The 13,601-nt window shown below is 45.4% G+C and overlaps 1 protein-coding gene across 1 annotated transcript in view; it reads right to left on the bottom strand.

The window, feature by feature from the left end:
* The window catches only part of CACNA2D3 (calcium voltage-gated channel auxiliary subunit alpha2delta 3), an 877,616-nt gene that overhangs the window by 472,733 nt on the left and 391,282 nt on the right, over nucleotides 1-13,601 (bottom strand). The window contains exon 6 of the mRNA XM_062200176.1: nucleotides 9,112-9,243. Within this exon, the coding sequence (XP_062056160.1) occupies nucleotides 9,112-9,243 (132 nt within the window). The remainder of the gene's footprint in view (nucleotides 1-9,111; nucleotides 9,244-13,601) is intronic.

Genomic DNA, 13,601 nt, shown 5'->3' with positions numbered 1-13,601 from the left:
TGCGCTGCTGGTCACGGGAGGATGTGACTTCAGTTTTCCTGAGTTAATGATAAACACAGCCATGGTAATTTCTCGCTGTCCAGCAAGTTGTTGGAACTGGCAGCATCATTCATAGATCTCTGGGCAGAGGTGGGACACATCCCTGGACCCAGGCTGGGTTAATGTCTATGGCACAGGGAGTAGAAACCATATGTGATGTTTCTATCTTAGACCAGTTCAAGTCTGCTCCCTCCTCGCTCCTGCTTTCAAAATCAGGAATTCTGGCCTGGCTTACTACACCAAAATGAAAAAAAAAAAAGCCTTTAATTATGCTGCATAATAAAGTTTGAATTTCAGGTCCTGATGCCTGGGGAGTTTTCCCTGTGTGTAAAATCAGATTCAACATCCTTCGTCTCGTGGTTTGCAAACTTCTCAGTGTATATCCAAGGGCGGCCAAGGGTGGTGTTCTCTGTTTACAACTTAATTTTTCAGAACAAAATTTCATTTAAAAAGAAAGACATCTGCTACTTAAAAATAAGATAGAATCGCACAGTTTTCACCCATCACTGCTGCTGAGGGATGGAGGATCTGAAACAGATTTTGCAGATAAGACAGTGAAAACAGAAATCATTTTCACTGGAGAAAACCCTGACTCAGAATGTGATGTTGAGATTCTTCTTCAACCCAGGGCCGGCATTCTGGACCACACTGGACTCAGGATGGGTATACGCATCAGAGAACACCCCCAGATTATTACACAGATAACCTTGAGCAGGTAGTGGCAGCCCAAAGAGAGACTTTACTTTGTCCTTCTGTCCCTTCCGTTCTCACCTGCACATGTGTCCAACTAACTTCAAGAGCTCCCTGTAAGAACTCAGGACACAGAAATAGAAACTGCTGCTCGGTGAAAGTCAGCAGGTAACAAAGATCCAACATAACTGACATGATATTGGACACCAAAGGGCAAGCAGACAATTTATTTCAAAAACACCTGACATATCTCTCTATATAAAGCAAAGTACAATTAGGGTGCCACAGTCTTGACACCCAATAAATCCACAACCCCAGTGAGGCTAGGCACTGTAGCATTTGATAAAGCCACAAATATCTGCTCTGAGTCCAACATAGAGAGAAATTTTTAATTTTTTGTTTTGTAAGTGCATTGACCTATGGCCGGTGATCAACAGATGATTCTTTTTCTTAAGAACCAAATTTTTAAAAAATTTTTATTTTATTTGAAAGGCAGAGTGACAGGGAGAGAAATAGAGATATCATCCACCTACTGGTTCAATCGCCAAATGGCCACAATGGCTGGGAGGGGACTAGGCTGAAGCCAGGACCCAAGAATTCCATCTGGGGCTCCTACATGAGTGTCAGGTGCCCACATGCTAGGGCCATCCTCTGCTGCCTTCCCAAGTGCCTTAGCAGGATGGTGCATCAGAGGCAGAGCAGCCAGGACCCCAAGTGGCACTCTGATATGGGATCCAGTATTGCAAGTGCCAGCTTAACCTGCTGTATCACAGTATCAGCCCCCAAGGCATGTTCCTTGAACTGAAAAATGGTGAGTGTCCTTAGACCACAGCTGCACCCAGGGCCACTGCCACAGTCCAGCTCTGTTGTCAGTCCCCCAAAACGTGTGCCCTTCAGGCAGCAGAAAATGCATGTATTCTCTTTGACCACCCCAACATTCAGATCAGGGAACTGGGGGAAGGTATTAAGGACATTCGATGATCTCCTTCTGTTTGGAGACCATTGCCCTGTAACCCCTCCCAGTTACAGCTGCTTTTGGAAATGATATGAGATTAGCCTACTGAGAAAATCAGCAAGGGACACAATTCCAGAGAGAAAGCGGATGAAACTGGATGACCCCAGCCAGAGCTTTTTGCCTACTCATCATAATTTTCATCAAACAGGCAAGCACTCTGCCAGCTGACAGACATACAGCAGAGATAGAGAGAAGTGGACCATGTCCGTGCCTATGCTCCGTAGTCCTGACATCCAGCAAAGAGATGGATGCTAGGTTAAAAAAAAAAAAAATCACAAACGCAAGAGGAGACGTCACAAAGGGGCAGCATCTGGTACTACATCAGTATATACACAGGGGCCATTTTGCCCAAACCTGACAATTGAGCTAAAATCTTAAAATTTGCCTGAGGTGTTCAGTCATGACTGAGCCCTACCCTCCCCACTCCCACACCAGCATCCTCTGCCTTATCCAGGCATTTCTGTAAATGTGTTCCATGAGATGTTCACAGGATGTTAGCATGAGCTAGGGCAACAAAAGGAAACCTAGTTTCTAGGTCAAAGGAGGAACACTTGAAAGTCTTAAATGTATCCAAGTACATCTTGAGCATCCATGAAAGGGACCCCCAAGGAAGATCCACCAAATGCACTTGACCATGAGTCCTGCCTCCCCCAAGCATCTCACAAGAAAATGTTTGAAAAAACACTGCCCCAAGTGACACTGTCTCCTTTAGGACATACCAACTTTTCAGTATCTAACTTTTTATAAACACAGAAATCTTGAAAATGTTTAAGTGACTTTGAATCCCAGAAAACGAACAGCTGATTCACTTCCAATCACTGAGGTCCAGGGAATTGTCATTAACCAAGAACCACCTCCACCCTGTGAGCCACATCCTTCCCGGAAGTACCAAATATCTCCTGGAATCTCACTCGGGCTAGACAGGGTAACAAATTCAACATAAGAAGCACAACTGTGGGATGGGCATGTGGTACAGTGGTTAAGACGCTACTTGAGATCCATACATCCCTCGTCACAGTGGCTGGGTTCTAGCGCACACTCTGCTTCTGCTTCCTGCTAATGTGCACCTTGGAAGACAAGAGGCAATAGCGCATGTACCTGGACCCTTGCCACTCATGTGGGAGACCCAGGTTGAAGTCCAGTTCCTGGCTTCAGCCTGGTTCCGCGCCAGCTGTGGTGGGCATTTGGGAAATGAAGCAGTGGATAGATCTCCCTCACCCTGTCCAATTGCGTCTTTCTTATAAATATAAATCAATACAAATTTTTCCAAGATGCAAATTCAACAGCGAGGCAGCTGCTGAACAGCTGAGGCACCTGCACTTCATTCTCAGCAGCAGATTGCTAACCTGCCTTCTTCACCTTTCAGAGGACAAAGGCTCCGGGACATCTAAGTAGATCTTCAGGTGAAGCTCAAAATATTGTCAAAATCTCTACTGCAGATTCAAATGATCCCTTTGGGTACCTTTAGAATACTATGCAACATTGCTATACCCCATAGGAATAGTGTCTTTCCCATAGGTGTTACGAAAATTGGAGGAAAAATGAATTTCATCCAAGGCACATGAAACTTCATGCTTTCTTTTAGAGCAGGAAAATGAAGAGCAGCGCCAACAGAGCAGAGCCTAATGTGAGCCTGTCTGAAGGACAAGCCACATACTATCAACATAATCCCACATGGAAACAAGGTTTGAGACTGTCTAATAATAATATGAAGGATTCCAAAAAATAGCACAATAAGAGCCCAAATATCTCTTAGCCATCTGGATTTATTTCAGCTTGGCTCTGAGCTCCCCTTTTATCTCTACCTCAACAAAGGGTGTCTTAGCCCATTGCTTCTCTTCTCTTTAGTGCAAAAATGTTTTCCATACTACATCCCTAGTATTGCCAATGACATCCAATCCATCTCTACAATCTACTACTTGAACATACACTAACTATTCCATTGCCACATGGGATTTCTTTTCCAGAAAGATGTGGAAAGAAATAATGGAAAACCAAAAAGTACTAGATGTTGCCTTATCCCTAACCAAATAGGTTCTGCCCAATTCCTTCCTCCAAAAATATTTGGTACTCGGCCCATAACATGAATTTTAAATGCATACCTTCTAGTATAACTTTAGATCTAAAATATTTGATCTGCAACAAATACTGGCTTCTAATGTGAGTTGACCTGAGTCAAATTTGGCTTTAGGGTTTGGTTTAGTGGCTAAGATGCCGGTCAAGATGCCTGAGTCCCACACTGGAGTGCCTGGGTTCAATTTCAGCTCCATCTCCTAACTCCAGCTCTCTGCTAATGCAGAACCTAGGAGACAGTGCTGATGGCTCAGTGATTAGGTTTCTACCACCCATGTAGGAAACCTGGACTCAGTTCTCAACTCCTGGCTTGGGCCCCAGCTGTCATGGGCATTTGGCCAGTCAGCCAGCTGATAGGGGGATCAATGTCTGTCTGCCTCTCTCTTTTTTTTCTCTTTCTCTCTCTCTGTGCCTCTTCCTCCCCCCTCCTCCTGCCCACCCCCGTTCTTCAAATAAGTAAACTTTTAAAATCTGGCTATAAAATGTCTTCTGAGAAGATATGTATGCAATCCTCTAAAAAGAGCTCCTTAATTCCACCAAATGCCATTTCCATTAATAACTGCTGAAGAGATAGTGTGCCATGAAAATTGAATATGTAACAAGTGAGTTGCTATGAAAGTTATGAATTGTGGTTTTCCATACCCATTTGTATTGGGGTAGTCCTGTTAAGCTGGCCAAGGAAAAGTACCCTAATATCAAGCCCATGTTACCCATCACTAAACCTGAGCCTCATGACAAGGACGAGAATGGAAGGAAATGGACAAAAAGCTTGGCTGCACACAGATTCTAAACTTGATTCTTAGAAACCAGCAGATACAAATTCAATCCTGCAAAGAACTCTTGACTTAGTTGCACATCTCCCTCCTTATTGCTGTAGCTACAAACCAGCCTTCACTTTTTATGGTACTCATTTACACAAGGATAAGAAAATTAATTCCATCTGCGATCAAGAAGACTTTTATGGGGCCCAGTGCTGGGCTGCTGACTTAGATGCAGGCATCCCATATGATCACTGATTCATTTCCTGCCTGCTTCACTTTCAATCCAGCTCCCCAACAATGCACCTTGGAGAGCAGTGGATGATGGCATAAGTGCTTGAGACCTTGCCACCTAAGTGGGACATTGGGATGAAGTTCCTGGCTTCAGCCTGGCCCAGCCCTGGCTGTTGAGGCCATCTGGAGAGTGAATCAACAGATAGAAGACCTCTCTGTCTCTGTCTTAGTTTTTTCCTGTCTATCTATGGCTACAAGTTCTCCAAGACATGGCTCTAGAAGGATGAGAGTTTGATGCTGGTGAAAGGGTCAAAGCTTCTATTTTCATGCATGAACCTAATTGGTACCCTCTGTTTGATCAGGTACTGATCTATGATATACATGTATCATATGTGTACTCTCTACGTAGGTAAGGATGGGTAGATACAAGGAGTTGTCAACCTGGCCAAACTAGACTGTGTGAGTCAGCACTAGTGGCCTTACCTAGTAGCCAGGTAGATACTGGGTGCCACAAAGAGCTGTGAAATGATGAACTGGTTCAAGGCTCACAAGAAGAGAGCTGACTGTGCAGGTAGGGTCATCTGCCTCCAGAAAGGTGGTGACCTGGAGAACTCTACTAACAAGAATGAAACGGTCCTGAGGCAGTACAGAGTAATGGCCAACAGAAAGCGGCTACCCAGTATCCAGGTCAGGGCGGGCAGTGGGGTCGAAAGGGCATTTGGGTAGAAAGGGTATGGTTCTGTAGTGCTGTTTTTATGCCAGCTTCCCATTGGGTCACCGGGTCTCCACTGGACTAGAGGCAGAGACCAGCTCCCCAGCAAGGAAACAGTTCTATTGTACTGGAACAGGGAGGGCTGCTGTACTCACATGATATGAAAAAACAGAGCAGGTAAAATTTGATCCCTTGAGGGATTCACGAATTCAACAAATACATATTGAGTACTCACAATATGCTATTCTTGGTGTAGGTGACTTAGCAGTGGACAAAACAAATATCTCCAGGCCAGATATCCACATACAGGAGACAGGACTGAGAGCCTGACAGCTCAGGAAGGCTGGCTACAGGTCAGCACTTTTCCTAAGGCAGGAACCACTCTACAAGTGCTCTACAGAGTGAGACTCCTGCTTGATACATGCACCAAAAGCTAAGGCCAGTGCCATGAAAACTGGAAGTCAAGCTACAAGCATCTTGTCCTATGCCACTATACTATCCTACCCAGCTACCAGCTGTATGGGGCTACTCAATTTCAAATTTTAACTAATTAATCTTAAAATTCAAAGTTTCATTCATTGGCCTCCCTGGGCACATTTCAAGTGCTCAATGGCCACATGTGGCCAGTGGCCCACCATATTAGACAGACTAGATCTTGAACACTTCCATCATCACAAAGAGTTCTCTTGGACAGCACAAGAGAGTTGTCACATGCCCACAGGACCTCTGGTGAACTTGTGGAGGCCTGTGCGTGAATCCATGCAGAAAATGACATCAGCACAGGCACGCTTCCAGGCTCATGCTTACTAAGATTTTCCTTCCAAGAATTCTTCTGGCCTCATCCTCAAAAGCTGGGGGTTGGTGCTTTTTCTTGGTGACCCCTCAGCACCTTCTGTCTGTCATATCTTAGCACGACATGTGCTGTATCATGATGACCTGGTCACCTGGCTCCCCACAGTGAGCGTGAACTCCCTAACACTGCTTCCTTTAGGATCCACTTGCGGCACAGCTACAGTGCCCATGGTTTATGATAGCCGACACAACCCACCGTCTAGTCCCTCTGGTTTCAGCGCTGGGTGTGTGATTCAGATCAGCCTCATCACTGGACTTTTGACCAAACTAGTGTCACAGGCACTTTGTCCTCCCTCCAAAGTCTCAGTGAGAAATCCTGCAAGCCCACAGCCATGTTCCCTGTCACAAAAAGTTCACTCACCAGGAAAACAAGGTCAGAATAGAGGAAAGTGAAAATGAGAGGTAGGAGTAAAGATTCAAAATCCTCATGACAGCACCGCATAAGAAATCCAGCAGTGTCCCCAAGCACCACACTTGCCAGATTTCACATTATGTCGGCTACTACACGTGCTTCCTGCAGATCGCGCTGGAGCTGAGTTTCTGTCACCTGCAACCCAAATTGCTAACGAATCCTTGCTTCCTAAGGGCAGTAGTCTCCTGTGTCTGGGTCACCATTTTTATCTGCAGGATCTCACCATGTTCTTGGTACTAAGCCAGAATTCAGGACGCACTTATATAACATTGCAGAGAGTCCCTCTACTTAAGGACAGGCACACTTACTAATTCATAATATTTTACCACTCTAGAAACACAAAGACGCTTCTAAAAATGAAGACGATCCTAGCAAAAATAATCATTCTTCTAATCATTTGATCTCCAGGAGGCAAGTGATAGACTCTGTGTTTAGAACCAAGCAGAGTTGAGAGAACATGGGACACTTACCTGGGCCATGAAATGCCTTTGGAGGCCTGTGACTTATGTCTCTAGTAACACAGTAAAGATACAGGCATTTTATAAACTCAAAATCCTGCCCCAAATGGCATGACAGGATCATCTGACATTCAGAACTGTATTAGCCTATCGTTCTGACTCAGAACCCCACCCTCTTACATCAACCATTTCTGAGGATTCCCCTAATTTCTCCAATGTCCTTGTGACCACGGCTTAAGGGCTTCCTGCCGGTAGGTATGACAGGTGATTTCTGCTTTCTGCTTATCTGTCCCCCCACATCCAAACCCTCGTGATGAGATGGCGAGCTGTCCAGTGGCTTCTGAGCCAGGCCAGCTTCCCCACCACGCCTCCAGCCCAGGAGCATCTGTGTCAGGTTTGCTCTCTGTCGCGTCTATCAAGGCAGACTGCAATTTGGTGATGCTGAAACTTTAATCGCACACTGCTTATGATAACATTATCTCTAATAGGATGTTGACTGTTTACAGTGTTGTGAGCTCCAGGAGGAAGAGTGTGTGCCTTGCTGAACACAGCTTTCAGAAAATATGGAATAATCTGGCGGAGCAGACCTCCCGGTAGGCAAGTACCAGGGGACAGATGCTGCACTTGGGGCAGACAGCGCCTCGGGCGGAGGCTGGCAGTCCCCATGCCTCTGCGCGGGAAGACATCAGGTGCCTAGTCTTACTTAATGAAAACATAAAAGACTCCACTTAATTGCTCCAAGATTATGCAGGGTGTTTTTCCCTTCTTTTAGGTTGAGCTTAATTTCTACAGCTGTGATGTTGGCACAATTGCAGCCCCGAGTCCTGTTTTCACAACTTGTAAGCAAAATTAAAACTTCCCTTTTTAATTAAAATTCAAACCAAATCAGAATTAAAATCCTATTACAAAGCAGAAGCCTGGGAAGACCCCAGAAGTAACACCTGTTCCAAAGGCTTTAAGGACAAATTCTGACAAATGCACTCACTCCAGGACGCTGGCCTTGGTGGAGGGGTTCCTGTCAGTAGACGTACTTTGGCCATTTCAACCTCCTCCTCCAAGGGGATTCAGCTCTGGGTTGGGGACACCCACATTCAAATCTTCTATTTCTTACACCTTTTTAAAATGTTTATTATTTTTTGTTGAAGATTTATTTGAAAGGCAGAGTTTCAGAGAGAGAGAAAGAGACAGAGAGACAGACAGAGAGAGAGATCTTCCATCCACTGATTCACTCCCCAAGTGGCTGCAATAGCCAGAGCTGGGCTGGTCAGAAGCCAGGAGCCTAGAGCGTTTTCCAGGTCTCCCATGTGGGTGCAGGGGCAAAAGTACTTGGGCCATCTTCTACTGCTTTCCCAGGCATATTAGCAGGCGACCGGATCAGAAGTAGAGCAGCTAAGACTAGAACGAGCACCCATATGGGGTGCTGGCACTTCAGGTCGCAGCTTTAGCTGCTATGCCACAATGCCAGCACCTCTTGCACATCTTAGAAAGAATTTAATCTGCCTAAGTATGAGTTGTTCTTTTCCCAGATAATAATGGCATCAATAGTAGCAGTAAGAGATAGAAATCCAAACACTTGCCCAGAAGGACTGCACACACACATTCTTCACTTTGGGCGGCAACTGTACCAGTGACTCTATCGGGAAAGACCCTGAAGCCCTGGAATATCCAAGAGAGGTTCTGTGATCAATGCCGTGTGTGTGTATGTATACCATGTGCATACCATGTACCCACGCCCTAACAACAGATTTTAACTTCACCTTTCATTTTTTTCTTCTATGGTAAGGGAGAGAAATATAACCCTGAACCCTAAAGAAAAATATTTCAGGATCATTCATCTAAGTCATAATTGTCAACACAGGAATACTCACCTGGATACTGCCTAAAAAAGCCTTTTGCACTCCCAAAGTACTGCCATATGAGCGATGGGTCACGGTCAAAGTTATCTACAAAAACCTTGTTGAGGGATTCAGACCAATAAACCCCATTGACAATCGCAGGGTCTGAAAAGAAGAGAGAGAGGAGTGTTAGACATTAAAGTGAAACAGGATCTCCCAGGCACTCCCCCCCACCCCGCCCCCCGCCCCATGGCATGGCAGATGTAAGAGGGGCCCGTCCTGCAGGAGACTGTAGAAAGTGACAGCTCAAGAAATGTTCGGCTTCTGGGAATTCCAGGTGCCAGTGTCTCCCCTCCTGCCCGTGCCCTTCCAGCCATGCCGCAGCCTCCACAGCTGGCACCTTAGTTGAGAGGCACATCCCTTTCCTGGTAACTTTCAGCCTCACAAAATCTACAGTTTTTTCTCCTATCTTGAGAAGTATGTTTTTTAAAAAATAACAGAATAATATAACTGATTATACAATGATACAAATAAATCTCTCCACTTTTGTTCCTTCATGAAGCCAGAGACCACCTCTTAATGATTTTTCACTGCACCTTTTTGATGAGCACACATCAGAAATCTCAGCAGGTCCATGGATGGATGAAGGGATGGATGGAGGGGGCGGAGGAAAGAGGGATAAAACAAAGATTGTTCGCCAGATACCAATCATTTGCTCTTCTGTCCTACAAACCCATTAGTATAATTCCTTTTCTCACCCTTAGTAGTCCAAAGATAATTCTCAACTCCAGTTCATAGATTAAAGCCCAAGGGCAAGGCAGTTAAGGTACCAAGCTAGGATACCCACAATGCAAATCAGAGTACCTGGGTTTGATACCCACTTCTAGCTTCTGATTTTAGCTCCCTTAGCATCAGACCATGGGGGGCAGTTAAGATGGGTCAAGAGATTAGATTCCTATCATTCACCTGGGAGATCTGGGTCGAGGTCCCAGCTCCTTGCTTACATCTGGTCCAGCCCCAGAATTTGAGGGCATTTGGGCAGTTACCCAGTGTATATGGGAGTGCTTTCTTACAGTCTCTCTCCCTCCCTGCTTCCCTCCGTATCTCTCTACCTCTCAAGTAAAATTTCCTTTGTTTTATACCTTTGTCAAACCACTGATTAAGAATGTTTTACTACTACAGTTTTAATGATCTGTGATTACTTTAAAATTTACTGCATATGGGTGAAATGATCATTTTTCTGTTTGATTATTCTATAGCCCTTGCCTATATTCCCACTGAACTAGGGTCTTTTTGCTTTTTACTTGCTAAACTTTTTATTGGGTGGAGCATTAAGTCCCTAACTGTAATGTAAATTAAACATGTCTTATTATAAAAGGGGGGGGGAGGGAGAGGGAGGGAGGTAGGAAGAGACTATCATTATTGTCTTAGAATTGATTATGAACTACATTGAATCTGTAAAAAATAAAAAACTAAAAGTAAATAACTTCTTAAAAATAAAATAAAAATGAGAACAAAAAAGGAAAAACAAGATTATTTTGCTGCAAAAATTTTTGAAATCCATGCATAGGGTTCATAACACACATCTCTATGAACAATTTGAAGGCTTTTCCTAGCCATGGATTTCAAAAAAGTTTCGGCACCGAAATTAACTTATCTTTTAATTGCAGTTGCAAGAACTTTATGAAGCCCCCTCATATTTCTCCCACACTGGCTGAAACGAGAGGGGTCGCAGGGACGCTCTGAGGCAGGGTGCTTTTTGATTTATTTAAATCTCTTGTTCCAAAATGATGGCATGTCCCACAACATTCTGTTCTCCGAGGAGAGCTCTCTATCCTGTCCTAGAAGGAGGAGGGCGAGGCACACCACCAGGAGAGAATCCCTTTCCGGAAGAGGAGGAGGAGAAGTGCTCACTGTCCCCAGCCCTGGAGCATGGCATGGCGGCATGGTGTGCGCCTCACCTCCAGCCTCCCACAGCAGCCCTCCAGGGAAGGTCCTGTGGTTATCCTCCCTCCCCTGGGAGTGGAACTGCAGTCCCAGGAGGTTAGGGGCGTTCCTAAGAGCACTCATCTGTCAAGAGCCCGAGTTTCTGTAGTTGCCTTATTCGTAAAATGGGTACAGTGATACTTACCAGAGGAGGCTGCCGGGAAGGTGAAACACAGGGGGAGAAAACAGCTAAGAGCGAAGGGCATTCACAGAGCCATCAGTGGGCGCGCATTCAGCATGCTCTGATGAGCTCCCCATGGGAATCTGAATCCCAGCAATCCCACAGTGCCCTCATTCCTCACTTCCACACAGGCAGGAGGGGTGAGGACAGAGGGGTCACTCCAGGCCACAAGCTGCACAGGAAACCCATGAGCTAGAAATGCTCACAGAAACCAGGTTCACTGACAACGAACTCACTTGTGGCCCCCAGAGCACCTGGCTCATCCTCCACAGCCACCGGCCCTTCCACGGCTGGGCTGCTCCCATGGTGCGTCCTGGGTCACTCTGAGGCAGGGCCACAAAATGGCGCCTGACCAAAATGGCAGACAGCAGCCTGGTCTCCTGTCTTAACTCCAGCCTGCTTTACTCTTTCAGATATCTCAGGCAGTCAGGATTCTAACTTCTATCTCGAGAGTAAACACACTAACTCTTGTAAACTACGATAAACCACATCACAGCCTGGGAAAACGAAGATGACCAATTCAACCTTTTACCACAGTGTAATTCTGAGAAAGATTTTATCGTCACAGCCTGGGAAAATGAAGCCCTTTCTTGTTCCTGTCCAAGCTTGCTAGTAATTATTGTGACTCACTCTGAGCTGCAAAAAGCCACTTAAATTATCCCACAAAGATGCAAATACAATAATGACACCAAAACACCCATGGCTTCTGCCCCTACCAATGACCTCAATTATGTCATATAAAAACTTTCCACAATTAGAAGCAAAACTTCCATTTCACTCACTCACTGCCTCAACTCATTGAGATATCAAATGGTTTTCAGCTAGCTAATCCTTTTTTCTTGAATGTGGTAATGTGGTACTGGTCCAATTAGACAGTTCTAGTTTCTAAATGGGTCAAAAAGGCTGCTCATTCCTGCATGAAGTCCTGTAAACCTAGGGGTGACTCCTGTGGAACCGTGAGAATCCTCAGACATCTGAGGATGGCTCCACCTGCTTCATTTGGACACCAAACCTTCTCTGAAATTACGCCTCTTTAAGAAAGGGCAGCCACAATTTTCCAAGGGCATGGTGAACAAGTAAAGTAGAATCACTAGTGTGTGTGTGTGTGTGTGTGTGTGATCTAGTTAAAAATTGGGGGCTGTGTTACAACCCCCCCACCTGATCAAATATTTGAAACAACACTTCCTGCTGATTTCAGCAAGCAGTTTTCCTGGAAGGGAAAACCTAGAGTGACTGTCCATGGTTACAGTCATTCATGAGACTGAAGAATCACATGGAGCATTCATCGAACTTTGTAGGCAAAAGCAACAACAAAAATACTGAAGATGAAACCAGTTTTCCCAACATCAGTGACAGAGGGTGAAAATGAAGCAGCCCTAGGGTCACTTCCATGCTGCCCATCCTGTACTTCAGCCAGGGCCCATGCACTCCCCCTGTCCCCTGAGGAGTGGCAGGGTTGCACTGGGGTGTGCACCAGCTCTCCGACCTGATGCTCCTTCTGTGGTGGCTGAGGAAATTAGCTCTTTTTCTGGTTATTTGTGAAAAGACAGCATCTTCCCAAGTAGCAGGCTTACCTTTTGCTTTGTTTTTTATTTCCATATGTGTTTAAAAACCCCCATTGCTTCATGTAGGATTTTCTAAGAGACAGATTCTTCTGAGCTGTTGGCGTCTACCTACATCTCCAATCTCCTGAGGGACTTACTCTCCTATCTCAGCTTCCTGCACCTGCTGTAACAAAGTACCACCAACGGGGCAGCTTCCCTACACAGAAACTTACTCTTTCTTAGTTTGTGAAGCTAGACATCCAAAATTGGTTCCCTCTGGAGGTTCTGAGGGGACCTCCACGCCCCTGGTGCTCTTGGGAAACCCTTGGTAGTCCTTGGCTTATAGATTCATTATCTCAGTCTGCCTTATCTCTGCTCTGTATCTTCATGTCAAATCACCCTCTCCTTTCTCTCAAAAGAACACCAGGGGGCTGATGCCATGGCACAGCAGGTAAAGTTGCCGCCTGCAGTGCTGGCATTCCATATGGATGCTGGTTCGAGTCCCGGCTGCTCCACTTCTGATCCAGCTCTCTGCTATGGCCTCAGAAAGCAGTGAAATATGGCCCAAGTCCTTGGGCCCCTGCACCCACATGAGAGACCAGAAGAAGCTCCTGGCTCCTGGCTTTGGATTGGTGAAGCTCTGGCTGTTGTGGCCATCTGGGGAGTGAACCAGCAGATGGAAGACCCTCCCCCACAACTCTTCCTTTCAAATAAATAAATAAATCTTTAAAAAAAAAAAAAAGAACACCAGTCATTAGGGCCCACTCAAAATTCAGAATGACCTCATCTCAAGATCCTTCGGTTAATTACAT

The sequence above is a fragment of the Lepus europaeus genome, chromosome 9, assembly GCF_033115175.1.
Source record: "Lepus europaeus isolate LE1 chromosome 9, mLepTim1.pri, whole genome shotgun sequence".
In the NCBI taxonomy this organism is placed as follows: Eukaryota; Metazoa; Chordata; class Mammalia; order Lagomorpha; family Leporidae; genus Lepus; species Lepus europaeus.
Note: the sequence above shows the minus strand (reverse complement) of the source record. Positions and strands in the feature narration are given on the sequence as shown.